The 26,815-nt window shown below is 48.1% G+C and overlaps 1 protein-coding gene across 1 annotated transcript; it reads right to left on the bottom strand.

Moving 5' to 3' along the window:
* Positions 1-2,665: 2,665 nt before the first annotated feature.
* On the bottom strand, positions 2,666-26,460 carry PPM1G (protein phosphatase, Mg2+/Mn2+ dependent 1G). The gene is made up of 10 exons (XM_068936556.1): positions 26,156-26,460; positions 21,711-21,780; positions 10,272-10,357; positions 9,367-9,499; positions 7,479-7,948; positions 6,928-7,065; positions 5,883-6,117; positions 4,293-4,422; positions 3,850-3,952; positions 2,666-3,386 (listed from the first exon to the last, which is right to left on the bottom strand). Exons 1-10 carry the CDS (start codon positions 26,273-26,275, stop codon positions 3,192-3,194), a joined length of 1,680 nt encoding a protein of 559 aa, XP_068792657.1. The 5' UTR covers positions 26,276-26,460; the 3' UTR covers positions 2,666-3,191.
* Positions 26,461-26,815: the final 355 nt, after the last annotated feature.

Here is a 26,815-nt window from a genome sequence, read left to right as displayed (position 1 = left end):
AGACATAGGCACATGGCAGGCCAAAGCCACCAGTATCGGTCAGAGGCCGAGCACCACAGACACAACCAGCACCAGTGTCCTTGTCCTAGTCCCTACTCTGGCTGAGCGGGATGAAGGGCCATTAGTGCAAAATGTGTGCGCATGTCCATATATCTATTTAGATATCCACACACACGTCCCTGCAGTAACTGGCCTTAGGCACTCAGTCAGTACAGCAGCTAGCCCTTGAATCCTTGCTGGCAGTTGCCCCAATGCCCTCGCTATTCCCCACAGTCCCATACCCTTCCCCAGGGCAGGCCTGCAGGCCAGCTGGTGCCCACACACAGGAGTATTTCCCATGCCAGGGAAACAAGCAGAAATGGGGTTTCATGATAAAAATGGGACAGCTCGCAGGATTTCGCCATGCAGGGCACAGCAAAAGAGCCAGAAATGGGGTTTCCTGGGTCGACGGGACAGCCCGCGGGATCTCACCGCGCAGGGCAGGCACCCAGCCCCGCTTCAGCCCTTTCCCCACATGTAGACCCCCTGTTCCACCTCACGTCCTCCCCCTCGGACCCCCAGGCACAGCTGACTGGTCCCACAGCCCTTCCTGGCCCCCCGTATCGTGCCTGCCGCGAGCAGCACAGGGATGGGGGCAGCCTCTGCCCTCTGCGACCATCCTCCTGCCACCCAGGAGCAGCAGGGCCAGGGGCCTCCGTTGGCCCTGATGAGGTCCCTGGGGTTCCTTCATTCCTCTGGGTTCATGGAGATGAGCCTTTAATCACATAACCTAACAGTCAGTCTTAGAAAAACTCCCAATTTTATTCTTTCAATAGACTTACTAGGTTAATAGAAATAACTGTAGACATAAAGGCCTTTGATACAGCACATGACAAAGCATTCTTATTAAAATTTGGCACAAAAGAGTATGAACAGACCACACAGTAAACTGAAAAGCACCTGCAGGGACTGAAACCACCCAGTCCTGAGCACAGTAAACTGTCTAAAACTGGTAACGTAATACAAATTACTAATGTGAACTCACCATTAACCAGAGCCATTTTAATGGAGCTTCACAGAGACTGGTGCTAAGTCCAATATCAAAAGCTTTCTTTAATCACCAGGAAGGAAGCTGAAAACGAGAACCCTGGAGGCTGGTGCCTCACAGCAGGAACAAGGCAGCCGGGCAGCGACCAGCCAAGCCCTTTCGGACAGGTGAAGGCCGGCTGCTGAGGGCACTGCAGCTTCGGGCACTTGGTCCGGGGCGACGCAGTCTTCAGAGGCTCAGCTCCGGGCAGCCAGGATTTACCCCCCTGCAGAGAGGCTCTACAACATTGCTGCTGTCCCACTTCTAGAAGGGGGGCGCGGAAACTGAAGAGGCACCAGAAATGGCAAATGATTTCAGCACTGGAAAAAATATTTCTCCTTGTTCCCATGAGAATTCAGACTGTTTATTCAAAATTTGGAGGCAACTTGGCCAGTGCACTTGTACCTTCACAGGGAGGAAGTGCCAGGTACTAAGCTGCCCCTTATCTGGAGATACCCTGAGACAGACCCATCTGGCAGCAAATGAGAGATGCCCCAAGGAGCAATAAAATCTGCCTTTGGAAAGAGCTCCCAGAGCAGGAAAAACAAACACACACACCCCCCTCTCCTGTGGGGTTTTACTCCAGTAGCACCTTTCCATGGGAAAGGCCAGTTAATCCGGAAACAGCTTCTGAGCACAGAAACCACAGGGTGGGTGTCTCTGGGCAGGGGGCCAAGCAGCAGGTCCAGCTGCACAACCTGCACACGCATGCGGCACTGATCTCCCACCCAAGCACGGCCGCAGGAGCCCAGCTCTGATGCTGCAGGGACTGAAACCACCCAGTCCTGAGCACAGTTACTAGAGAGACACCGAATGCAAGGGCTTAGCGCCGGGCCACCAGGGAAGGGCTCGGCTCATCGAAAAAGATGATGCACTTGGCTCTGTCCAGCCTGGTGAGGCACTGACAGATTGAGTTGCAGCATGCAAGGCCCAAACAGCTGGCCAGGGCAAGCCAGTCAGAGTTCACTTACCAGTAGGAAACCTCGCTGTGCAGGAAGAGCATTGCCAAGGGCACTCACCTCTGACATAGGAGCCCCAGGGCAGCTGCAGGGAGCTCTGTCAGGTGACTGGGCCTGCAAACCTGCATCTGTGCTCCTGCTATCCCAGGCGGGAGCTGAAGGGACACAGCAGCAGGGAGCAGCAGGTGACTTTTGCAGCTGCGGTTTCTAGCCTAGGGACTGCTGCAGGAGCAGCAGCATTGCTGACACACACCCTACAAGCTTTACACCATCCAGCACACCTGGCAGGAGCTGCCTGTTCACACACCTCCAAGAGTGCACAGCTCCATGGGTACAGCATCCTGCAGCCAGGCTGCTCTGGGCTGCGCCAAGCACCCACATCTCTATGCAGCAGATACAAACCGGCTCCAGAGACTTCTCCCCTACTCCATATGCAACAGTCTGTGCTCAGCTGAGCCATCTCAGGCTAAATGAAGAGGCAGCAGGGCCCAAGCACTGCAATCCCACAGCAGAGGCCAACTTATCCTGAGCAGCAGCCGATACCCCGAAGCACCCTGAGACACCAGGACCAGCATTCTCCTCCCAGGCCCACCCTCCTCACCCCTCACCTCCAGGAAATAACCAAGGACCAAAGTACAGCTATGTTTTCTGGGCTTTTAGTTTGAAAAAGTATTGATTGAAAGTGTACAACAGAACAAGGTGTGGCAGCAGCACCACCACCAGATTGTTTCACAAATAAAAACAGAAAGGGCCTTAAATAATCGGGTGCAGATTAAAAAACCTCAACGGTGAAAAAGTTCTTCCCTCCAAACAGAAAGTCACAGGCACAGAAATGGCAACAACCACATGGAGACAACGGGGGGATATCCTTCTAACCACAGGGCTCTGTGCTAACAGGCTGCCACCTGCGGCGGGCTCCTGCACCGTGGCTGGCAGCGGCTCCCCTGTGCAGCTCGGCCCTCAGGTCACTCTTTGGAATGGTTACAAATGAACGGTGTGACATGCCCTTGCTAACCAGACCCGCCCCCCACCCGCCGACCGGGACATGGACAAACAAGGCCTCTGCTAAGGCTAAAAAAAGGACAAGACTTTGGAGTCTTGAGTTCAGCATGTTTTAAGAAACGAGAGTCTGGTGAGTGCACAGCAAAGTCTCTGTGCCAGGCCTGCTATTCCAGCTTGGCCTTCTTGCTGTTATCGCTGCCGTTCTCTTCTGCTGGTGCTGCTGTGTCCTCCAGTTTCCGTTTCCCACTTTCAGCAGGGGAGTGCGTGTTACGGGGTTTGAAGCTGATAATGATGCAGGTCATGTTATCACAGCCGGTGCCATCCCCTGAGGTGTCTGGAGCCAAACACTGATCCAGCAGCTGAGGAGGGACAGGACAGGACAAGTTAGCAGAGTACACAGAGACAGCACTCTGAATGATTCAAGGCATTGGGCCCATTTTATCAGTTGATAGCAGCTTAGGGTTGCCACACCAGTGGTGTGTGCTGGGCTCAAATCCCATACTGATTGCAACCCAGCAAGGGGCAAAAACAGCCCCAGCAGCCCTGATGTTCTCAAAGTAGACAGAAACTCCTTCTGCTTGATGGACACCTAGAGATCAGAGCCATCGATCAGGGTGCCACAAGAACTGGGCCCCAGAATCCAGATGCATCTCCACTCCTGTACCAGTCAGGGTAGCAGCCCTAGGTGCTGCCAGACAGCCCAAGTGCTGAACAAACCAGTCTGATGGAGAGGGAGGCTGGAGTCAGGCGTGAAGCTGGGATGCAGAAACACAGCAAGCTGAAGGGATGACAGAGACTGGTGGGATGGGCTCTGGTCCTTACCTCTTCTACAATGGAGGAGAGCGGCCTCAGGACTCCATTTTCATCCTTTTGGGTGATCTTGGATTGGATGAAATCCACCACTTCCTGGCTGCTCATCACATTCCTGCAGAGGGTGGAAAGATTAGAGGGGCTAGTGAAGAGAGCAGTCCCGCCACGCTCCCTGACTCCCTCCCACACCATTCTGTCCTGAGAGCGCCCCGCTGTGGCAGGAGCAGAGGGGAACAAGGCTGCATGCAGCGAGGATCAGGAGGATTCAGAACTCAGCACGCTGTCATGTCCCTCCAGTTCGGTACAGCTCCTCAGGGGCCCACCTTAACTCTCTGAGGGCATGGGGAACAAAGGGCTAATTAGCACCCAGGACCCTTGGGGCTTCCTGATGCCCAGCCCAGAAGAAATACTGGGGTAGCGATGCCCAAGCAGCAAGCTGCTCCCACGCTACCCACCAGATTCCATCGCAGGCAATGACCATGAAGTCGTGGTCATCATTTATTGTCAGCACTTTGATGTCAGGCAAGGCAGAGATCATCTGTTCTTCTGGAGGCAGGTTCTTGTTTCGCTTGTAGAAGTGATCACCTGTAGCAGAGAGGAGGATCACTTTCTGCTGTGATTGGGCCCTGGCAATACTGCCAACCCTTAAAGAGCAGGGAACACTGCCCCGCCAAGGGGCAGCCCCAGCAGAATCTGGGCCAGCGCTCCCAGAGCTGGAGCAGATTGGGCCATGGGTGCACCAGATCAAGGGAAACGGGCCACACATCCAAGGCAAGCCCAACACACTGACAGGAGAGAGGTTCAGCATCTTCTCATGCCAAACCAAGTGCCACTTCACCAATTCCTGGGTCCAGCCCAGGCCAGCACGTGTCATCTGACGCCAGCTAAGAGATCCTTGCAGCAGCACTCATGAGGCGAGCTATCCTATGGAACATGCCTTGGAGTAGAAGGATTTGCTGCTCACACCAGCACTAGCTTGAGTTTGCTGTCATAACACCAGGTGCTCATTATCAAGATGTTTCAGTGCAATACCCTCCCTACCTGGCAGCCCACATAGCACTGCCGGGCTCAGGTCTCCCCAAGCCCTCAGTTGCCAAAGCTCACTTGAGAAAACTGATCCTCAGTGCTGACTAGCAGGCTCACCTGCAGTCATGTCCCAGGAAGGGACTTCCAAGAGAAGGCAGAAAGGCAGTGTCTCCCCAGAAAAACAAACTCCCAGCTTCCCTCCTAAGTGTGTTTAGTCACTTACCCCGATAATTATTCCACTATTTTTAGTCTTTTTTGCACAAGAGCAACTCAGGCCCTCAGTTGCTGACATTTCCTTCCTTTCCTGTGCATTTTCTAGTATACTCTTGGTGTTATTCACAACCCTTTCCTTAATGCCTCCCAGCATCTCATCTGTTCAAATTGAGACCATTCACTGGGCCAAGACCTTGTTTGGCTGCTCACAGATATGCCTAGTCTCCTGAGCTGTTAATTGTACCCATGCTGCTCATAAGAGGCTGCAAGATGAGTACAAACAGCAGTCAGGTGCTGCCTGAAGGAGAAAAATGGAGCCTAAGCAAATAAAGGGCAAGTATGGCTCAAGAACAAATGGGCTCAAACTGGTATAAAGTTAGGTCCCCAAGAAGCAGCATACCAAGGTCCTTGAACAGCCTCCTAACAAGAGTAGCAGTGAGGAAAAAATCCTCCCTGCTCAAAAACCAACAATTAGTTTGAGGAAATTTGAGGTGGTCTCTGACAATCTGGCCATGAGCACAACAGCCTTGGAGTGCTCACACAGCGTGTCTTGCACGGGAACCTGACAGGTGCTGGGTGCTGCTCTTTCCATTGATGTCTGCCAGTTTCAGCAAACATGGAAATTCATGGTCATGTTCTCTAATTAGACTGAAATCTCACCACGTCAAATATTCAATAAGCTCTAGGCATCATCTAGTTAAAACTGCTCCTAAAACTTTGAGGTGGGCGAGTGCTGGAAGCATGGATGACCAGGGCACAGCACCCTGAGGGCAGGCATGCCAGCATTCACCCCCGGACTTGCTCACCAATTGCCCTGGAGAGGTTGAGACCACCATTAACTCTGCCGTCCATGGTGACCTTGCCACCAGCGTTCTTTATCCTGGCCAGCTCTACTTCATCCTCTGGCTTGTGGTCATACGACATGTCCACGGCTTTGCCGCCTTCTGACACCACACAGCGAGAGTCCCCGGCGTTAGCCACAATCAGCTGCTTGCCCCGGATAAGGGCCACAACAGCAGTTGTCCCACTGTCAGAGCCAGGCTGCAAGAAACAAACGGTTTTGCTGAGACCCCTTTCTATTGCTCTGTATCAGGTCATAAAGGAACAAGCACTAGCCATCAGCGGCCCGGCAGTGTCCCAGACTCTAAGGTGCTCCACCTCACCCTCTCTTTCCAGAAGCACAGCCAGGACGAGAGAGGGAAGCCTGAGGGAGCGTGAAACACAGTGGGAGCGTGTTCACTGAGAGGCATGGTGGAGTGACACCTCCCTTCCAGCCTCACAGACTGTCAACGGTTCAGGATCCTCCTGCGTTCAACATGTTCTGCTGCATCCTCAGCTTTAATGCAGTGACTCCAGCCCCACCCCAGGTCAAGTCAGAGCTACCCTGCAAGCCAGAACTTCCCTCCAGAGAACGTTGGCACCTCAGAAGCAGCACTCTCTCTCTGAGGTCCCGGATCCCTGGTCTGTCTGCCAGCATTACCTCGGGCTGGCAAGCCACAGCCTCAGCCAGGCAAAGGGCAACATGCTGCCTGAGAACAGCAGCGCCAGCAGAGCAGTCCTGCTACTGTCGCGTGCTCCCCTTCCATGCCACCCTCCACAGCGGTTTCTAAACAAACCCTGCAATAGGGTCAACGTCTTCTGATCTCAACCTGCTGCCCCGGTCCATGCGCTATCCTCACTTCTCCTCAGCCTTTTGCATAGGGCAAATTCAGGCCGTCAACAGCTGTGTTCAGCCTCAGGAAAACAAAAGGGACTTTTTCCCTGGTCAAAGGGAAATGATGTCCTGTCAAACCCCCACTATAAGCTCTTCACTCCACACTATGGGGCAGAACACAGGAACAGGGTGTGCACCTCCTCTTTCCCCTCCATGCCTGGTAACAACATTTCCTCCTCTTCGTCCTCATCCTCCTCAGCTTCTTCAGTGTCATCTTCGTCGTCTTCATTCTCTGCCTCTTCACTACTGTAACCATCTTCGTCTTCACTGCATTCCTGCAAGAAACAAGATATATCACTAGGATTCACACAGGACACTACCAGTGCCCTCCCCAGACAGCTGGTCCCTCCATCCTGGGGACAGAGGATAAGTTCACCCCAGAATAAGAGTGAGATGACCTGGCAGGTTTGCCCCACGCCTGATGTCTACAAACAGAGTAGCTGTTTTCAACTACCACAGTGAATGAAAGGACAGTACATGCAGCAAGACCAGGGGTATCCATTATGGCCGCTGCAGAGATGAGGATGTTTCCCTCAGGGTCGTCCAAACAATCCCCAATATTCCCATGAAATGGTCTCAAAGCATCAGCCTGAAAATCCTACTCCTAGGACAGACCTAGGATGAGCCACAGCAAGCATTGCAATCCTGCCCAGCCAGAAGGCCACTCTTTCCCAGTGCTGTTTCCTACCTCACTGTCTTCCTCCTCTTCCTCAACCTCATCTGACTCATCCTCACTGTCCTCAAAAAATTTGGATTTGGTTGTGCGCTGGGGCTTTCCCGTAGAGGAGCAGGAGGGCCCGGCCTCCCCAGTAGAAGAGGTGACGGCCTCGTCACCTTTGCCTAGTTCAGGCTTCTGCAGAGCAGGGCTGTTGCCTCCAGTGCTGGCTTTGTCTGAGGTGGAGGAAATACCCGTGACTTCTTCATCTGGCTTCCCATTCTTCCTCTCCTTGTGGTCGATTAGCTCCCCTGGGTCAGCCTCTCCATTCATATTTGACTCCCCATCATGCTGCTTGCCTGTCCCCTCTGCAGTGCTCTCCCCAGGTGGAACTAAGGACTTGTTTTTGAGGTTCTTGGTGCAGTTTTGTCCATAACGCGTGAGAAGCTCCTCAATGGTCATTGTGGCTTCTTCATGCAGAAGAGCAGCTTCCTCATTATCCACTAAAAATGGAAAGGGGGAGGGGGATGAGGGCAAAGAGGATCAGAAAGCAGGACACACAACCATAGCAGCAGCTGTGCAGCACATGCTGGGTTCAGCAGTGAGCTGCCCTGGCTGGAGGTTGCTATTGCAAACATGTTCCAGCAACACTTAACATGCTGATCACTAGCAGGCAAAGACAGACACAGCCAGCCCTGCATGGTCCCACAGAGCTCCCAGGCTTTGCAGATGAACAATATGCAAATGGCAGGGGAAATGGCTTCTAACCACTGCTGATACATGCAATCTGCAAGTTATCCTAGTGCCTCAGGCCTCTGATGCTATCTCACTGATTGTAGGCAGCACAGAAGCATTTAAGTTAGAGGTAAAGTTGGAGGGCAGAGCCTCATATTTTACCAGTGCAGGCTCAAATGAGCTGTGGGGGAAGCAAATAGACCACTTTCATATGCAGATTTGTTCATTAATACTGCAACTGAGAACAAGTTTTCATTACAGCAGTTGCTCCACAGGCCTTAGGCTCAGGGATCCCAAACAGCTGTAATCTAGACACTGACAAAGAGACGATAGAATAGCTTTAGGTAGTGAATGCATCATCTCCCCAGAAGTATACCAGACAGAAAAAAGGATAGCTTTCCCTAAACTATGAGCCAAGGATCAAAAACTCCTTTGGTATCAGATAAAGTCCCATTGTTTCCTCATGACACACCCTCAGTTATCATTTTATTTGCTAATACAAAAAGGAAAAGAAACAGCCCTCTCTAGAACGCTACTTAAAACAGAAAAAACAAAACTTTGTGACCATCAGTGAGGGCAAATAAACTCAGCTTTTTCAGACAGACATAACATTTAAGGTGACAGTATCCCTTTACATTTGCTTCAAGGCTAGTCACAAGATCCTGAGCTGAGAGCAGCAGAGGATTCTACTCCAGGATTCACCTAGCTAGCTTCCTGATCTGGTAACTATTTCCTGATGGAAAAGCACATTTGCTTCTTTGGAAATAAAGTTGTTGAAAAGAGACAGGAATCTAACACAATCCCACCTGCAGCTTGTATCTGAAACCTGCCTGGGAGAGCTAAGAAGGGAACATCATACTGTTTCACTTCCACAATTCAGTCCCCTCCCCAGTTCAGGGATTTCTAACACATCCTAGAGCCCTGCACTCCATGGAGGAAGTCCTATGAAGAACTGTGACACACTGGTTTGCTATTCATAGGATTAAGCTACCAAATAAATCAGACTCCCCCTAGCACCCACACAAAGCAACAATGTGGGGTGTGTGTGTGCATGCACTCAAATTCAGCTGAAATTGAACTGGGGAACTTTGACAGCAAACCCTTCCGCTAAAAACGACCTGGCCCAGTTGCTCTTAATCCCTGGCCTGGAGGTAAAGTCTTGTCTATTCCATGGCATCTGACTTACCATCATCTTCATCAGCAACTTTCTCTTTCTCATCTTCATCATCTTGGGGCCGCCCAGCCATCTGAGAGAGCTCTTTAATCACCTCCTCAGTGGTGAGCTTGGCATCTATGGCTAAGAAAGCATCTTCCAGGGCCTACATATAAACACAGACATAGAGGTGCACACAACTTCGTCTTCCGCATAGGATGCCTGTGAGTCACCCTGCGTGGTCAAGTCTCTTCCAGAACACAGACCATACAGGGGCCCGAGACGGGGCGGCGTTCAAAGTTACTGTGGGGAACAGCTCAGCACACAGACTCCCCTGCTCAAACAGGTTTATCACCGTCAGCAAGCACAGCCAGCTTGGGATCAGCAAAACACAGTACTTGGGGGTCTCAGCCATTTAGCCAGAGCCACAAACTGATTCAAGTTTGCTTCATAGGCTATCCTCAATCCGGATCTAAACAGAAGCTTCTAAAGGGACTGCATTCCTCTCACCCACACTGCTACATATTCCTGCACCAACCCAAAGGATACCAGATGCCAGACCAGGCACTAGTACTATGAAGGAGAATTACAAGGGTCACTTTGTGGAGGCAAGACATGAACACCATGCCTCAACAGCACGCTACTTAGTGCTAAGGAAAACAGAACAAAACCCTTCGCTGTAGCAACAGTCTCCAAATTAAAATAAACAAAAAAAGCCCACATCCATGAGCTGGAAAACAGATGGTTTATCTTTGAAAATACAACCAACACCTGATATACACTTCTAGAGATGAGGAAGGGAAACCAACAGAGACACCCTTGGAAGACCGGGCAGGCATTTTGGAGGGACTAGGCACTGTATGAGTATCAGGTATCTAGCAAAGGCTTTTTTCTGCCTTTGTGCCTACACTTGTCCCAGGGCAGCGCTAGATTCTTACCTTTTGCAATTTGCCTTCCTTATAGGCCTTCTGGTCCTTGATTATCTCAGGGAGATACTTGGCACAGTACAGGGCAACTTCTTCCCCTGAAAGGAAGCAGAAATCACTTAGAGGCTGGTACTTCCGGTGGCAAAAGGTACTCTTGAGCAACTGAAATCCTGAGGCAAATCTAGGGACACAAAGCAGAACCAACCTGGACAAGGAAAAATCAGCCAGCAACAGACTGCTGAGGAGGTCACTTACACTGCCCAGCAGGCTGTATCTCCAAAACAGCAGGATTTGCTGATGACCCCGGTAAACCTCAAGGAGTTCTTACCCATCAGGTTTGGCCAATGCTATAAGCTTTCCAAAAGGGAGTTTAGGCATGTTTTGGCCATTAGGCCAAGTGTTAAGGCCCATACTACCTAGAAAGCTCTGTTTTCACAAGTAAATGCAGGTATAAACAAGAAGCAGAGAAAACGGAAGCTTTTGGTGAATGTAAATACCTCATAGAGATAAGCAGCAGGAGAAAATAGCATTATGTATTCTAGTATGCGTTCTAGACCAATGAAAAAGAGATGCCACAGCCTTGAGATAAGCCTTTGAGGAAGATCGGGGTCCCGATCAGCAGGACAGAGTCACCTTGGTACAGGAAGATGCATGCATGTGTGTGTGTGTGCGCACATGGCGTGGATGAAAGGTGCCCAGAACATCAGGTGGCAGAGAGCACAGAGAATGACTTGGGCTGAAAGACAACACCACAAACTGAGTGCCCACAATTAGAACAACTGAGGGATTCTTAAAAGCCAAACATATTCTTGCAGCTCAGTAAGAAGTACTGACAAGTACACAGCAGAGTACAGAAGACGCTTTTGCGATCATGAAATGATGATGTTTCCCAAGACAAGAAGGTGCTATTAGGAGAGGAAGAAGCCGAAATGGAGTGAAGGATCGTGAATTTCTGTAATTCAGCTTAACAAGAGGGAACATTAAGTACAGCTCACGCCGAAAAAAAGCAATCTAGTAATTTATGTTTTGGTGTGAGAGGCAAAGAACCATCTAGGTCATAGGACCCTGGCTCACAGGTCATAGTAAAGGAAAATCAGAACTAGAAGCTGAGCAACAAACTAAACAACAACCATAGAGGAGTGATGGAGAGGGGAGCAGGACAGGATGCAGGCAGATGGAGGTACTTCAACAGTGCAGCAGCGTGCCCCACCCTGCGCTGGATGAGCCCTTCTCTATTGGGAGCATAAGAAGGGTTAGCACGAGCGGGCAGAGCAGAGCTCGAGACCCTCTCTGCACACTGCAGGCTTTTCTATGGCTATAGATTAAGGCGAGAAAGCCAAGCGTACTCCTTCTCTCCTGGCTACAAGACTAAGGTTTTTTACAGCAAAGTTGTACAGCCAGGCAATTCTTGATTTCCCTGATAGTACATCCCAGTTCCCCCCCCCCCCCCCTTCTTCCAGCCAGAGTCTGTGCAGGCAGCTGGGCTGGAAGAGAAACAATGCACACAAGGGCAAAGCTTTGTGAAGGAAGTGGAGTGGGGGAACGGAGGGAAAGTATGAGAAGGGTTGGAAAGTAGCTACTCACGAGCTTAGCAGAGGATAGAGACCAAGAGATGAAGGGAGAGACAGAGGGAAGTGAAGAGGTGGTGAGATTTCCGAGAAAGAAACAGCAGACGAGACTTTTCAAATGTGTCTGCAGAAAGGGGATCAACCTTGCAAAACGGCTGCTGATAAAATAGCACTGTAGAAAGTTCAATGTTATGGATCTAGACAACAGAGAGACTGAGCCATGTTCTAACCACGCTCTCCAAAACAGAGTGGGAAGAAGAGGGGACAAAGAGCTGGAAGATCACAGAAAAACAAATTATGCGAGAGAAATAGGAGTAACTTTAGCACTTTTAATGAGAACTTAAGAGGGAAAAACCAAGGTAATGTGACAAATCACACACCTGGCACCAAAAAAAAAAAAAAAAAGAGAGGACCGGCACTTACAGGTTCTCAAATGAGAAGGACTGGAAGTTAATGTCCATTGACATGGGATTACAGAAAGCAGACTCAACACCTGCTCTTAACAACACTAAGATTTTGATTGATAAAACTAAGTGTGCTGATGAAATAGATTTAAGCAAGATATATAAGTTGGTACTAGACAACACTGCTCAAACACAGCACGTGCTGAATGGGTTAAAAAACTGCCAACTATCAGTCATGAGATGAAATTGAACAAGAAACCATATTGGAACATATGTTTATATGCAACACTGAAGGGCTGGTCCAGATAATACTGTAACATTTTTATTTAAAAGCCAAAATAAAAAATAACTTGCTTGTGATGAAGGGGGTGGTGAATAAGGATGGTGACCATCCAGATCACCTGATAAGCTGAATATGAGCAAACGGCATACATTAGCATGGCTAAAAATAGTCACGGAGAAAACACCATGCAAGACTGGACAGGGAAACTCCCTCCCAGGAAGCAGTTGCTCTGAACCAATGCTTCCAGTTTGCAGCAGTACTGTTTCAGCAGATGCCTTCTACACCTGCTCATTCCCATGACAGCCTCACCTCTGTGCTGGCACACCAGCCGGTGTAAGGCCATACGGGGAACCAGACTGGGAAAACTGATCTGAAAGAAAAACACTGCAAAAATTTGCCCCGTGTCCGCAGTTGAATCAGTTCTTCCGGTTCACCATGTGGCTGCTATGGTGTGTTCATACCGGCACTCATGCTGATGCAAGGAGGCGAGTGTGCAGAAGCTGCTCAGAGAGGCATGGCCACTGAGGGAAATTCGTGCATAGCCTTGGACTGCGGTAAGCAATCACCTAACATATTTGAATGCTCTACGAGATGGTCCTGGAAGAGTAGGTTGGGAGCATACTACATGCATCCTTTTATTCAGAGTGTAAGTTAGCAGACCTTGTAAGCCATGAAACTGCGGCCCTGAAGCACTCGCCGAGAACACTGACAGCTGCGATGTCCTTGCTTATATGACAGGGATCCAGCTGAGCAGCCTGGTCCCAAAGACTGCTGTGACGGTATGCCACAGGGACACAGGGCCCATGCTGCAAGCAAAACAGTTCTAGGGGAGTCCTAGGACTCAGACAGCACCTTGGTTTAGACCCAGATGTCAGAGCTAGGCACTCCCATAAAAAGTTTTGACCAGTAAGGTGGTGCATTGAGCATCCTGCAGCAGTTTGGTGGGGGAAGGAAAATAAGAACAACAACAAACAACCCTGCAGGAAGGTGTAATCCAAAACCAGAAACTGCAAGACATGAAACAGGCCAAGTGGGCTGCTGACATGTCTGCCAGTTATTGCAAGGGGCAGCTGCTATCTCTACTTTCTCTTCCAACCTGTAATCATTCCTGCCTGCTTAATCTGGGTCAGCATGATGGCTCTGACATCTGACTTCCGTCTACCTCCTAATCTCATTTTGACACCACAAGGGCCCTGAACTGCATCATCCAGGGTACATGACAGGAGACACGCAGGTGGATCATCTGCATGCGAGGCACGCTGCGCCCTGCGGCTCTTCAGTGCCTTTCCTGATGGCCTTATACAAATGCTGAACAGGACAGCGGTGGGTCACTTGTACCCAGCAACTGTTTGGTAGAAGATCATTTGCCACAGCTACCTGCTGAGATCAGAAAGGGAGAAGAGAGTGACTGAAGGGTAGCCCTGAGCCTGCCCAGCAGGGTCTGCAGATGAGGCAGTGGCACTGTACAGTCTGTGCTACTGGAAGCAGCTGACAGATCTAATAATACCAGCGGGGATACCTGATCACCCACCAGCTGGAAAAAAGCATTTGACCATTGCAATCTTCGTGCCAGAGTTAGGCCCGTATAGCCCAACAAGTGCTTTTCTTCACAGCAACAGGTAGCCTGGTGTGAAAAAGACACTAACAGCTTTACAGTCTTGGGCCCAGTAGTTCCTCCATAACCATATAGGGCACTGAGGCAGCGCACAGCTTGCAGGATAAAGCCCTGCACAAGCTTGATAGTACTGCACAAAGTAATACAACGAGAAAGACCTTGCTGTGTCACCACAGAAGCAGAAAGTCAGCCCTAATCTGAAGGACCTTGACAATTAAGCAAGCCATTTCTTTGAAACAGGGACATTGAGGCTAAACAGCAATCCAAGAATCTCTGGAGTGCCTGGCCGTGGCTACCCGAAAGAAATTCCTGTTAGAGAACTTGTAGGTGCCACAGAAGACAAGGAACTCCAGTACAAGATTTAACAACAGACTTTTTTGCTGCAGCTGATGAGCCCTTACACAGGACCCCTGGCTGCCAGTCTCCTAGATCTTGTTCCTCACCGGCTGCAGTTCACCCATAAACCAGGACCCTGTCCGTGAGAATAGCTGGTAAAGACGATACCCTTGGCTCCCTTGGACAAAAGATAGAATGTGCTCACTTACAGTATTTTAACCAAAACGTCTAGGAAAACAAGATTGTCCTTCAGAGCCCTCTGGCTACTGAAATATGATCCATCGAAATGAGTCCTCAGACCCAATAGATGCATGTCTCTCTGGTGCAAAGGCGGCAGCAATCAGCCCAGCACACAGACCGCAGATATAGTTGTTTGCACAGCAGCCCCAGGTAAGATCTAATGGGCAGTCAATTTTACAAGCTACCTCAGAACAGCCCAGTACTGCCATGACAGCCAGAAAAACTGGACTGGCTCAAGGAATTCATCCTCTACATGCAGACAAAGGCTACTAAAATTCTCTGTCTTGGCACCTCCGAACCTGTCACAGGTTCAGAAACTCGTCAGTTCCCTCTCACTGTCCAAAACCTCTGTGAAGGTGCAATGAAGGACTCAGCTCTGCTCCAGATCCTGACCTGCACACAGAGTGGACACCCTGTATCAGGGCCAGCCGTGGAGAGGGAACCTTTCTGTAGTTCAGCCTCGGTTTAGCCTGGTGGAGGCTAACAGCTCTTTTCAGTTTGTTATGTAACATACCACTATGCTGACTATGCTTATGTCAAAATTGGCCCATCCACCACAATGGTGTGCTGGGCTGCATTAGGCAGAGTGCTGCCAGCAGGTGGAGGGAGGTGATCCTGCCCCTCTCCTCAGCCCTGCCGAGGCCTCCCCTGGAGTACAGTGTCCAGTTCTGGGCTCCCCAGGACAAGAGAGACATGGCACTCCTGGAGAGAGTCCAGCGGAGGGCTACCAAGAGGATTAGAGGGCTGGGGCACCTCTCCTAGGAAGAAAGACTGCAAGAGCTGGGCCTGTTCAGCCTGGAGAAGAGAAGATTGAGAGGCGATCGCATCAACGTGTACAAGTATCTGAAGGGGGAGTGTCGAGAGGATGAGGCCAGACTTTTCTCTGTGGTGCCCAGTGACAGGACGACAGGCAACGGGCACAAACTGAACCACAGCAAGTTCCATCTGAACCTGAGGAAAAAATTCTGTGCTGTGAGGGAGACAGAGGGACACTGGCCCAGGTTGCCCAGGGAGGTTGTGGAGTCTCCTTCCCTGGAGAGATTCAAAACCCACCTGGACGCGACCCTGGGCAATGTGACCCAGGGTGACCCTGCTGGAGCAGGGGCGCTTGGACTAGATGATCTCCAGAAGTCCCTTCCAACCACCTCAACCACTCTGTGATTCTGTGATTTTATCAAGACCTCATCTTCATTAAATATCAAGTGTCTTTCTTCTGAGTCAGGCTCAGGATAGGGATGGGAGCGGCAGCAGCAAGGCCAAAAAGACAGATAAAAAAAGCTGATTTAGACACCTCAGTCATGCTTGGTACTCCTTATCATTCTTTCCCTGCCAATTCCACCAGGGAGCAAAGGATTCAACTCCATAATTCCCAGCCTGTGGCACTGACATTAGGGAAAACAACTATCAAAGAGACAGCAGCTGCAACTGAGTAACAGTGACTCCTTGGTCAGGCCATAGGGATCTCAGAGCAAAATAACTCCCCCACTCCTTTTCCAGCCACTCACTCCTTTTCTTTGATGGTGCCTCACCTACTATAATAGTTTCTCAAAATTTAGATTTCCCTCTCTACCGCAACTACTGTGTTCTACACACAAATTTACTCTCCGACTATGACTGTATACAGAAGCAACAGACAATCTACCATGAAAAAAATATTTCCTACATCACCGATGCTCACACCTGGGCATCAGAACTGACTGAAAGCCTCAGAACCATCTGTGGGCAATGAGGTAAGTGCTCAGGGCTAAATATTTGCCTAGGCAGACCTATAGCAAATGGTTCTGTTCAGGCTACACCTGTAAGAAACATCTGAGACAACATTTCCAGAAAAATGGTATCAAGCTGGACAGAGCTCTTTGAAGCACAAAACCTGAATTGAAGACCAGTAAGCAGCATCTGAAGATGCAAGCACCCAGGAGACAGAAATAATTTTGTTTAAGGGTGTGTGAGTACAATGTAACAGAACAAGGAGAATGTGAGGAACTGCCACACAGGCTCTTCCCTTCACCAAGGTGCATGAGACCATGAGACTGTCTTCCCCAGAGGAGGGAATGAAATCCATTGGCTTATAACTTCCAGACAAGGCTCTACACACTCCAAGGTGCATTTTAAACTGCAATAGGAGTCTTGGGGCTGACTGTTTTAGAACAGTAGGAAAGAGAAAACCTCACCAAATACGATTTCCGTTTCTCCACAGTGGCCCAAGAAGCAGGAAAGTGTAGCCTTTGGCTGACAGAGGAGCAGCAGAGGTGCAGAAGCAGGCCTTGAAATTCATTGCTGTGGAGTGCTTTCAGCCTTCAGTGACTTCAGAAAACCTTCGGGGTCTGAACACTTATGGTATAGAATTATTTATATATAAACCAACAATGAATTCAGGCTCACGTTTTCCATGCATCTAACATGAAACCCACTGTAAAACTTTCAAAAGCTCTGTGAATCATTTTGTTACCGTTTCTAAGAAGGGAAGCATCCAGCTAAGTAATACCAAAGCCTCAGCTGCATTTCCTGCTTAATGTGATACAGATGCAGTAGGAAGGTCTTCAGGAGTCTGAAGTAAAGTCTAGAGAACGTGTAGAACTGAACTCAGTCAAAAAATAAACGTTTGGAAAATCCTTTGGAGAGTGACTTTTATGTTCCTACAAAATTATATAAAAAATGGGGAAGCTTCTGATTGCCAGAGAATATATAGAGATTTCAGGTTGCCTGAAAGATCAGGCGGAAAGGTGAAAGCATACATGAGAAAGTTCACATCTCGGAGCGTATTTCTGCACAGCTAAATGCCACTGCCAAAAAACGACGCCTGATGAAGTGCTAAAAGCAGGAGTTACATTCAGATGAAATATGGAGCAAAATCCATTTATCTTGGCATTCTGGACAAGGCTGGCTCTAGAGAACCTAAGACCCAGCTGAAATCTTACTGCAGTACGATTTCTCCACCTCCAGGAACACAGGCTTGAATATGACATGTGAAGACAAGAATGGGCAGCAGCCTCAAGGCAGGGACCCTAGAAATCTAGGCAAGACAAAAGGCATCCAGAGATAAAAGTTCCCAGATCAAATCTTTTCAGTGCATGTACATGCAGACACAAATCCACCCTATCTTGTCTTCACAAGGCTGAAATTAAATCTGACTCTGGGATCTGATATGCATATTTAGATACATACACAGAATTTGAATATACAATAAAGAAAGCTTAGAGTCAAATAATATAAATAAGCTAGCTACCAAAAAATACCACAAAATCCCTATGGATTGGAATAGCATGCTGAAATAGGAAAATAAAACTATTAGGACTATAGTATTAACTTCTGTCGTGAGACAATGACAGTGAGAGCAGAATACGGAAATAGATCAGAAAGAATGAAGACAAAGAACATGGTAAGAGTTCAATCACACTGCACACAAACTAGAAAAATTTAAAATAGCCTTTGCTATACTCAAAGTAAACACCCTGAGAGGAGCAAAAAGTAAAAATAATAAAAAAAAAAAACCACACACCACACTCCTATGAGGCACTCACCTCCAAAGAAGGGAGCAACATAAAAATGAAGATACTTGCTAAAACAGAATTAAAAGGAAGAGTTAAAAATATAAAACATCTGTATGTAGCAGATGAACATAAGCATCATACTGGAGGTGCAGAGTAACTGTATGTCAGTCTCTCAAGATTGGACAAGGAGGGGACTGCATGCGACAGGGCAGGTGAAAATGAATGTGAGGCAGGCTATCAGAATGCAAAAATCAGCAATATCTTTCAAAAAGTGGAAGTCTTGTCCAGATGGGGAAAAGATAACAAAAAAATGATGAGTTAAATGGAAAACTGATAATGAAAAAAAAAATTGTAAGGAACAACTTGCAACTACAAAATAATAAAACTTCTTCCAAACACATCTGGATCTGGAAGCTTACTGGACAGTTTATAAGGCTGATAGATAAATAAGGTATAAAAGAACAGCTCTTAAAAAAAAAACCCACTAAATTCATTCTTTGCACTAGCAACTACCCTAATAAAATTTAGGGAGGCGTTTGCCCTAAAACCTTTTTTTCCATAAGACAAACCTGAGGTATCATATCAATCTAAAGAACTAATACATCAGTAAAATCATATACAAGTAGGGACGGACTAAATGGTTTTGAGGTCCTTTCATTTTCCATCCTTAGAGGCAGGATCAGCTATATCGGTATGCTTCCTCATAAAGTTTGTTTAGAAACAGCTGCAGAGTCTCAATCACTGGGATTCTAAAAGACAGGTTTGCATTCTATCACAGTGCTTTCCCATCCTGATTAATGTCTTTCCCTAATGCCTACCTTGAACCTTTCCTATTGCATTTAAAAAAAATGTTACTTTATGTATTACACTAATGAGAATGTCACAAGAGTGTCAAAAGTCTTACTAAAAAGAATGCATGGAAAAAAATTGCTTTTCAGCCATCAGGAAGGTCTGCTATTCTGATCTTAAAGAATAATAGACTGGTTTGACATGATTTATTCTTGATCAGTTTTTGCTAGCTGTTACTTATCTTCATATCTGCTAAATGTTTACAAACTATTCCTGAAATTCTGCAAGAAATGATGTTAAGTTGAATGGTTGCTAAATCTCTACATTCTTATCTACTCTGTCCTTCTCTGCTTTTCAGGACAAACCTATCATCCAATAGTTCTCAAAGATAACCTTGGAGATATCAGCAGTTATTCCACTCAGTTCTCTGAACACCCTAGGATGAAGTTCAGGCTGAAAAATAATTTGAAAACATTTAATCCATTTTAATGCTTCATACTGAGATCATATCTTTTGAATAGCTATTAGCTTGCCAGCCATCTACTCAGACTGACCTTTTTATTAAGAGTCTCAAACTCTTACTTACAAATTGGCAGAATCAGATGATACTCAGTTCTAAAGGAACTCGCACGTAAAAGTGCCAAACCATAAACTGGGGTCGGTAACTTTTTTGCTTCTATCAGCTCCAGTGTCAGAAAAATGGAAGGAACACAGATGAAACCAAAAATAAATTAAAAAGGTCTCAGAGTGGTGGGAATTGGGTTTACAACACTATAGACCCGTACATCTGGTTTCTGTACCCAGAAAACAGCAGAAATTAGCAGATATATAGATATATACGGTAGAATGGGGAACAAATATATGCCTGAGAGTGTCACAAACTGATCAGAGCTTTTTCAAGAGTCAATGAGCAGGTGGAAATAGGAGGTCTGGCTGACATAGAGACACAGATTTTCAAAAAAGTTTCAAATAAGTCATCAAATGCTTACATACTAAGCTGCCATGGGAAAATAAGTAAGATTTGATAGGAGCAAACAGTTTGCCAAACGGAGGATGACCAAGGTTAGAATTCCTTGAAAATTTGCATTGTTCAACATTTACATAAATAATCTGGAAAAGAGGGTCAAGAAAGAGTGATGGATCATTCAGGAGAGTCAAAACTAAAATCATTCTCAAAATGTTGTAACGGGATCTTATCCTTCTACGCTATATCGGCAGATGAAATTCCTCACTGACAATTGCAGAGACACAAACATGAAAAAAAGACAACCAAACCACACATGCACGTTGGATGGACTCAAACACAGCTCTTACCACTTAGGAAAGATCTGAGAAACACTGTGGACAGATCTCTGAAAACGTCAACTCACTGTTTAGGTGTATCAAACAGCTAATAGGATGTTGTGAATTGTTAGTAAAGGAACCAAGAACAAAGCAGAACACACTTAATGTCACAATAAATCCATGGTACATCTGTATCTTGAAAGCTATATGCAGCTCTATTCATCCTAACTAAAAGCTTGCTGCAGAGCTGGAACCTCTTCCTCCCCCTCCAAAGAAAAAAAAGGGGCAAACATAGTTAGAACGATACAATGCCTGGAATCCACGGCTATGCCCAACGCGAGTAACCTAATGAGTGCCACGGCCCAGGCATTTTACCACCTATGTGAAAAATTACTAGCCTGGTCCAAGGCATGCTTTTGCCCCAAGCCAGTTAGCACTCCCTCAAGTAATTTCTGGACACAGTTCAGGATGTAGTAGGGGCCAGGGACCAACAGTCAGTTTAGATGCAGCCAAACTATTCCAAATACTAAGAGAGCTTAATTGCATGGATGTGGCCAGACTCTGCCAACTGGTCTCAGGGCCAGAAAATGAGCTTTGCTGCTATTGAATTTACTGCTACAGATACAGCTGTGTGAGCAGACACAAGTTTAAGAATCTTCTGACTGGAAGAAAGGACATAAGAGTCCAAAACTATGAAAGTGAAAAGTGGTAACAGTGATTACTCACTAATTTCTCCTAACAGAAGTGTTGGGAATATTGCAGTGAAATTATCAGGCAGCAGATTTTGATTAAAGTATTTTTTTCAAACAAAAATAATTGTCATATATAAAACAGCCTATGCAAATAACTACCAAACATATAAACTGGTTTAAAATGCAGTTTCACAAATTTATGCATAAAAAAACCTCTAGCTGTCTACAAGATCATATAGCTGAAATCTCTAGCTCAGAGAGCCCTTAAGTGGGGAATGGCTGTTGGGAAGATACGTCAGGGAATGGATTTTTTTTTTTTTTTTTTTTTTAACTCTTCCCCTGAGAAACCAGTACTGCCAACCACCACAACATCTGACTAGAGTCAGACCTTTGGTCTAATTCCACTTCAGTCTAATTCCACTTCGGTCTTTCTTATGGCCACTCTTCTGCGACTATCCTGTCTGACTTACCTACCAAGAAAATAATGGTCATTCTTAAAAGATTTTTAGAAGGTGGAATGCAAGTCTCATTGCAATTCTGTATGAAACCATGACTTTTCTTCTAGAAACCCTAAGAGACATTCATAGCCTTACTCTGATATCTATCAAAGAAAACCTTTTCCCAGAAGGAGCAGGATTTCTAAGGATAATTAGATGCTTGCTCCAGTAGCCAGGACAGCAGCCACTTCCATTGAGTCGACTGGAAGAGCAATAGTGAAGAACTCTGCAGAGAACAAGGGAAGCAGTTACCTCCATGTCCGTCGTAGACGGAGAACATGGCTGTCTCACTGTCCAGCTCCGGTATGCAGTTGTGCGCATCCTGAAAAAGAGAGCAAAAGTCTGAATGACATTGATTGTACCAGGCCCAGCAGAGAACTGGGAGAAAGGAGCATGCAGGCGATGAGCGCTGACATGAGCGCTGATTCTCAGACCTAGAGGAAAAGCAAGAAGAGCGAGAAAGCCTCCTCCCATGGTCTAAAAAAGCTTATCCAGTGAGCACTCTGAAAAAGGGGCAGATCTTTACCATTATGGTGCTCCGTGCTAGAGCAGTAGCACAGCCTTCTAACCACCTCTCAGACCGTACTTCAGACTCCCTCACTTCTCCAGTACAGTAACTCTGGATATTGCCAAGCACAAGCCGTAATTGAACCCCTCTTCCTACACTGATGTCTGCCCCTGGTATCTGCAAGGCCTCCATTACTGTAATATCTCACAGTGCTTAAAGCACAGGAGGCAGTGAGCTGTGCTCCACTGTATGAATAGGTACCTAGGCTGAGGTTTCTCTAAGTGTAAACACAGAAATACAAGTTATCCTGCTGTTGATACACTGGTAACTTCCCCCATGCAGACAATGTAACTTGCTCAGGGTCACCTCTGGTGCCTGGCCGTTCCCACACAGGCTCTCTCTTCTCCAGGTCTTGCCAAACAAGAGCCATGCAACCTGAATGCCACTTCATGATACACTGGTGAAGACAAAAGGTCAAATACAGAGCCTCCTGACCTCAGGCCTACGATTACAATACAGCAGCACACTTAGCCTTTGCTTGTGCTTGTCCAGGCGAATGCAGTCAGATTGTCTACTCCAACAGCCCAATGGAAAAACAGCCATACAGTACATGGGATTACCACATTCAGTGAGAACGAACACTGGGCTGGAAAACTTTTTCCCAGAGATGCTCTGCATCTCAGAGCATCTGGGACAAAGGCTCCTTCCTGCTCTGCTTGACGCTCCTGGGAAGGCACTAGGCCTCAGGCAGTTCCCTGATGAGAAAGGCAAAGAGCCTGCCCTCTCACAAGCGTCCTTTAAGCAGTGAAGCAAGGGACATATCAACTAGTCAACTAAATCAAAGTACAAAACCAGGTGTCACTTCCTGAGGCAAGTCAGGTGTTTCGGTTCTGCCAACTGTCCAGAAATCCCCAGAATCTCCTGAGGCAAACCAGATAGGTGTATCCCAGAATGTTTTTGGGTATAAATAAGAAACTCTGCCAAGCCTTTCTCTGCACATGCTCCCAAACTACAAGGATGAATAATATGAAAGCTATATACAGAACACTGCCCTTCTCTCCATAAGAGCTCATCAGGAACAAGAGATTTTGAAGGCACCATCCAGGTTTTACAGCCAGGTGCCTGACCTCTTTCATCCTATGGGCCAGCAAACCAAACTTGGCTATTCCAGCACCAAGCTCAGAACTGATGGCTAGACTGAACATGCCTTTTAATCCCCCCTCAACTAATTTTTTAACATTCCTTGAAGTGCAAGTCTCATCCTATCAACTTACAGCTTGATTGTCCCCCGCTTGTCTTTGTTCAGAAGCAATCATGTGACATTTTAAACAATGTGATCTAGAATAGTCCTTCCTTGTCATGGTTCAAGTTCCTCACCTGAAAATTAAATGAGCTACAGGTGCCCCAAAACACTGTGCTTACTCCAAGGCAGCAGGCTCTACAGTATGGATGGACACATTGCCAACCGTAGCAGAAAACTCCTATGTGTACAACAGAGTCACACTTGGTCACTGCACAGCCAAGCATCTGTTGAGCTTTTTTACTCTTTTATTGTAGGACTCTTTTGATAACTAAATGCGATTTGTGAGCTCTTTGCCCTTCAAGGTGCCTTACAAAGGAGAACTCTACTCCCCTGTGATTTCTATCAAGTGTTAACGAAAACAGAAAAGGAGAGGTTCTGGCTTTATACAGCACCTAGTGCAATGAAACCACCTGACACTGTGATGAAAACAAAAGCTGAGGGGGCGAATTATGATTTTAGTTCAAAAGAAAAAAAAAAAAAAAAGACCCATTTATGACTTTGGTAATTTAACCAAAGAGTTCACTGGCCAACAGATGAATACAAATGATACACAGATGATATACAAAAAATCACACTGGTATGGTCACTTTTTAGAGCGTTTACAGAAGCTAGAGAGACAGCAAAACCACAACAAAGTAACGGGGATAAGTCCCAGGTGACTAAGCAGCAGTTTAATTAGAGCAAGTAAAACAAATGCTGCTAGGAAGGAAATCTAACATCAGCAGCAAAAATGGTCTTCTTATTTCATTTTACAGCACTCACCACAATATGTCCTGATCCTGGACCAAGGCACTGCTGTCAAGAAGGGCGGACAAACAAGCCCAGCATATATTGGCAGGAGACACTTTGAACAAACTTCTTGCCTTTTTTGAGGCAAGGACTCTTTTTGTGAGCTCAAGAAGAATGAAATGATGCTGTACACAGGAGTCCTCTTCGGAGTTCCAGGCAGAGCCACAGAACTCAGAGGCCCAGTGCATCTACCTCCATAAATGCCTCCTGTCCATCCCGCTTTACTCCTGAGCACTCCTCTCTCTATTGTAATTCAGCTTTTTCCCTTCTTAGTCACTTGGAGACCAAAAAGGATAAGTAGTATCCAACGCTATTTTATCTAAAATGTTTCTTATCTACAAAGTAACCTCTCCGGACTAAGAACAGATATTTATTATACATTTGCCTGGGTGCTCCTAAAGTATAAATTAAAGTTAACAGATAACTCCTTTACACAAAATTCTACTGTCCACAAGTACCTGCTTCCACCACTTGTGTACACTCCGACTGGCTTCACTAACATAACCCATAACTCAAGCCTTAACTGTACACTAACAGAATACATATTTACTCAGAACTTTCTCTAATCCTTACAGAAGGGTGAAAGTACAATTAAACATGAAGAAAAGGAAACACACAAACCAAGACAAGATACAGAGAAAAACACACAACTCCGGAAGGCAAGAAAACGCAACAGAATCATCACGTTCTCCTCGGTTGTATGCGAAACAATGAACTGTTTCTCTTTCATCACGGACCTAGGAGAAACTTGCTGTAACATAAGCACTTCTGCCATCATCTCACTTTTGTGATAACATAGCTAAATCATGTCTACATCAATGCCCTCAGCGCTGCTTCTACCAGCAGGGAGATATACCAAAGATGTTGGCTGGTGCAGAAAAAACAGCTGCAAGCTCTGGGTCTCATCCAATTTCCATAAAGGTCAATGGCAGCAAGAGCAGGCCTCAAAGAAGTGAAATTATGAGCTGACTTCCCACCAGTGTTAAAACAGGGGCAGCTCTCTGCCCTCCCTCATCCAAGACCGTGCCCTTAAAACGCTTTCAGCCTCCGCGCACCATGGTTCCCAGAACACTGCCTGCATTCAGCCTCTTACACACGAGCTAATCGCCTTGCAGAGATTATATCGTCCATCACCTCAGTGCTCCAATAACGCCTCTGTGTCACGTTTCACCTGTGCAGAGGTCACCAGAACGGACAGACTAAGACCCAAGCACCAATTCTTCTGCCTCTGAAACTAGAGCCCAGTTTCATAAAGCTCCAATGCACGCAGAAAGGAGGAAAAACATTGTCACTGTTCTGTTATCAGTAAGATTGCTGTAATGTTTCAGCAGCAATAAAACATTTGATAGCACAGCTCACAAAACTATAATTGCAAAAATCGATCCCCAGTGCTCTGAACGGGACGGCCTCTCCAAGGTAGCCAAAGGGCTGCAAACGAGAAGGCTGCTTTCAGAGATGTACCCTGGCGGCTGCAGGGACCACTATTCATCCTTATCTAATTTGGGCTGTTTGCTAGCTGCCTGGAAGGGAAAATAAGCCAGCACGTTAATAGTAGTCGCAGAGAGCGTTAAATTCAAAGAACTAGGAACTGCTGGCGAGGCAGAGAAGCGATCCAAAGCAGATACACCTTGGCCTTACACGAGCAGCTTTACAAAGCAATTCCTACAAACTCCACCATCAGGAGGAGTTCGGACAAACAGCTGACTTCTTCAGCCTAACAGATGTTTACCTGGTGACAGTTCATTTGTCCCACAAGCCTAGCTGATAGCTGGGTAAAGGCAGGCCTGGTTACAGGAGTCTCACGCGAGAGCAGGAATAAGAATTTTCCCAGTAAATTTCCCTCGAAAGGACTAAAAACAGGGAGGGGGGGGGAAAAAAGACCCTAAAACTTCATTTCCCCCCGGAAAGGAAAGCAGAGGTCCGGCCCGCGGACGTCCCCCTTGCCGCGCCAGGTGGCCCCCGGCAGCAGACTGTCCCCCCCCCGCCCAGCCCGAGTCTCTCCTTTCCCGCCGCGATCCCCGGCCCGGGGCCACGGCGGGGAGGGGGCGCGGGCAGAGCGGGGCCGGGCGGCGGCAGGAGCCCCCGCCCCGCGCTCACCTCCATGGAGACGCGCCAGCCCTGCATGGCGCTGAAGCCGAAGTGCAGCGGGCGCGGCCCGAGCCCGGCGCCGTCGCCCGAGCTCTTCACCGTGTTGGGCTGCGACAGGTAGGCGCCCATGGCGGCGGCGGCGGCGGGCGCGGCGGCAGCCGGGCCGCACCCACCGGGCCGGACCGGACCGGACCGGACCGGGGCGGGCGGCACCGGGCGGCACCGGGCGGCGAGGCGGCGGCGGCGGCGGCGGCGGACCCACCCACCAGCGAGCCGCCGAGCGGAAGTAGCGCGGCCGGAAGCGCGGGCTAGAGAGTCGCGTTCGGGGGAGCGCGCGCGCAGCCCGCCGCGCGGGCGAACCAGAGCGGCCGGAAGTGCCTGCCATAGAGACGAGCCGGGGGGATAGCGCGGCCGGGCGAGAAACGTGGTCCCGCCGGGCGGCGACCCCCTTACCCCTCCCCCCCGGGGACTTCGCCTCCCGCCAGGAGCGAGCCTGGCCGCGGCCCGCCCCCACACCGCCTCCCTCCCGCGGGCTCCCCCGGGCCGGGCGCGCCCCTCGGCGTGCCAGCCCGCCCCGGGCTCCTCAGGGAGGGGGGGATCGCGAGGACAAGGGGCGCCGCCGGCCAGTGGCGGGGCGGGCGCGACCGGGACCGGCGCCTCCCCGCGGCC

Source organism: Struthio camelus, chromosome 3 (genome assembly GCF_040807025.1).
Source record: "Struthio camelus isolate bStrCam1 chromosome 3, bStrCam1.hap1, whole genome shotgun sequence".
Classification (NCBI taxonomy): Eukaryota; Metazoa; Chordata; class Aves; order Struthioniformes; family Struthionidae; genus Struthio; species Struthio camelus.
This window is presented reverse-complemented; position numbering and strand designations above follow the sequence as displayed.

Coding starts and splice junctions, on each gene's coding strand:
- PPM1G (XM_068936556.1), bottom strand. CDS start 26,275: ATGGGCGCCTACCTGTCGCAGCCCAACACGGTGAAGAGCTCGGGCGAC. Junction 7,949..9,366: donor AGTTGCTGATGAAGATGATG/GTAAGTCAGATG, acceptor TTCCATTTTTAG/TGGATAATGAGGAAGCTGCT. Junction 4,423..5,882: donor CAACCTCTCCAGGGCAATTG/GTGAGCAAGTCC, acceptor TCTCTGCTACAG/GTGATCACTTCTACAAGCGA.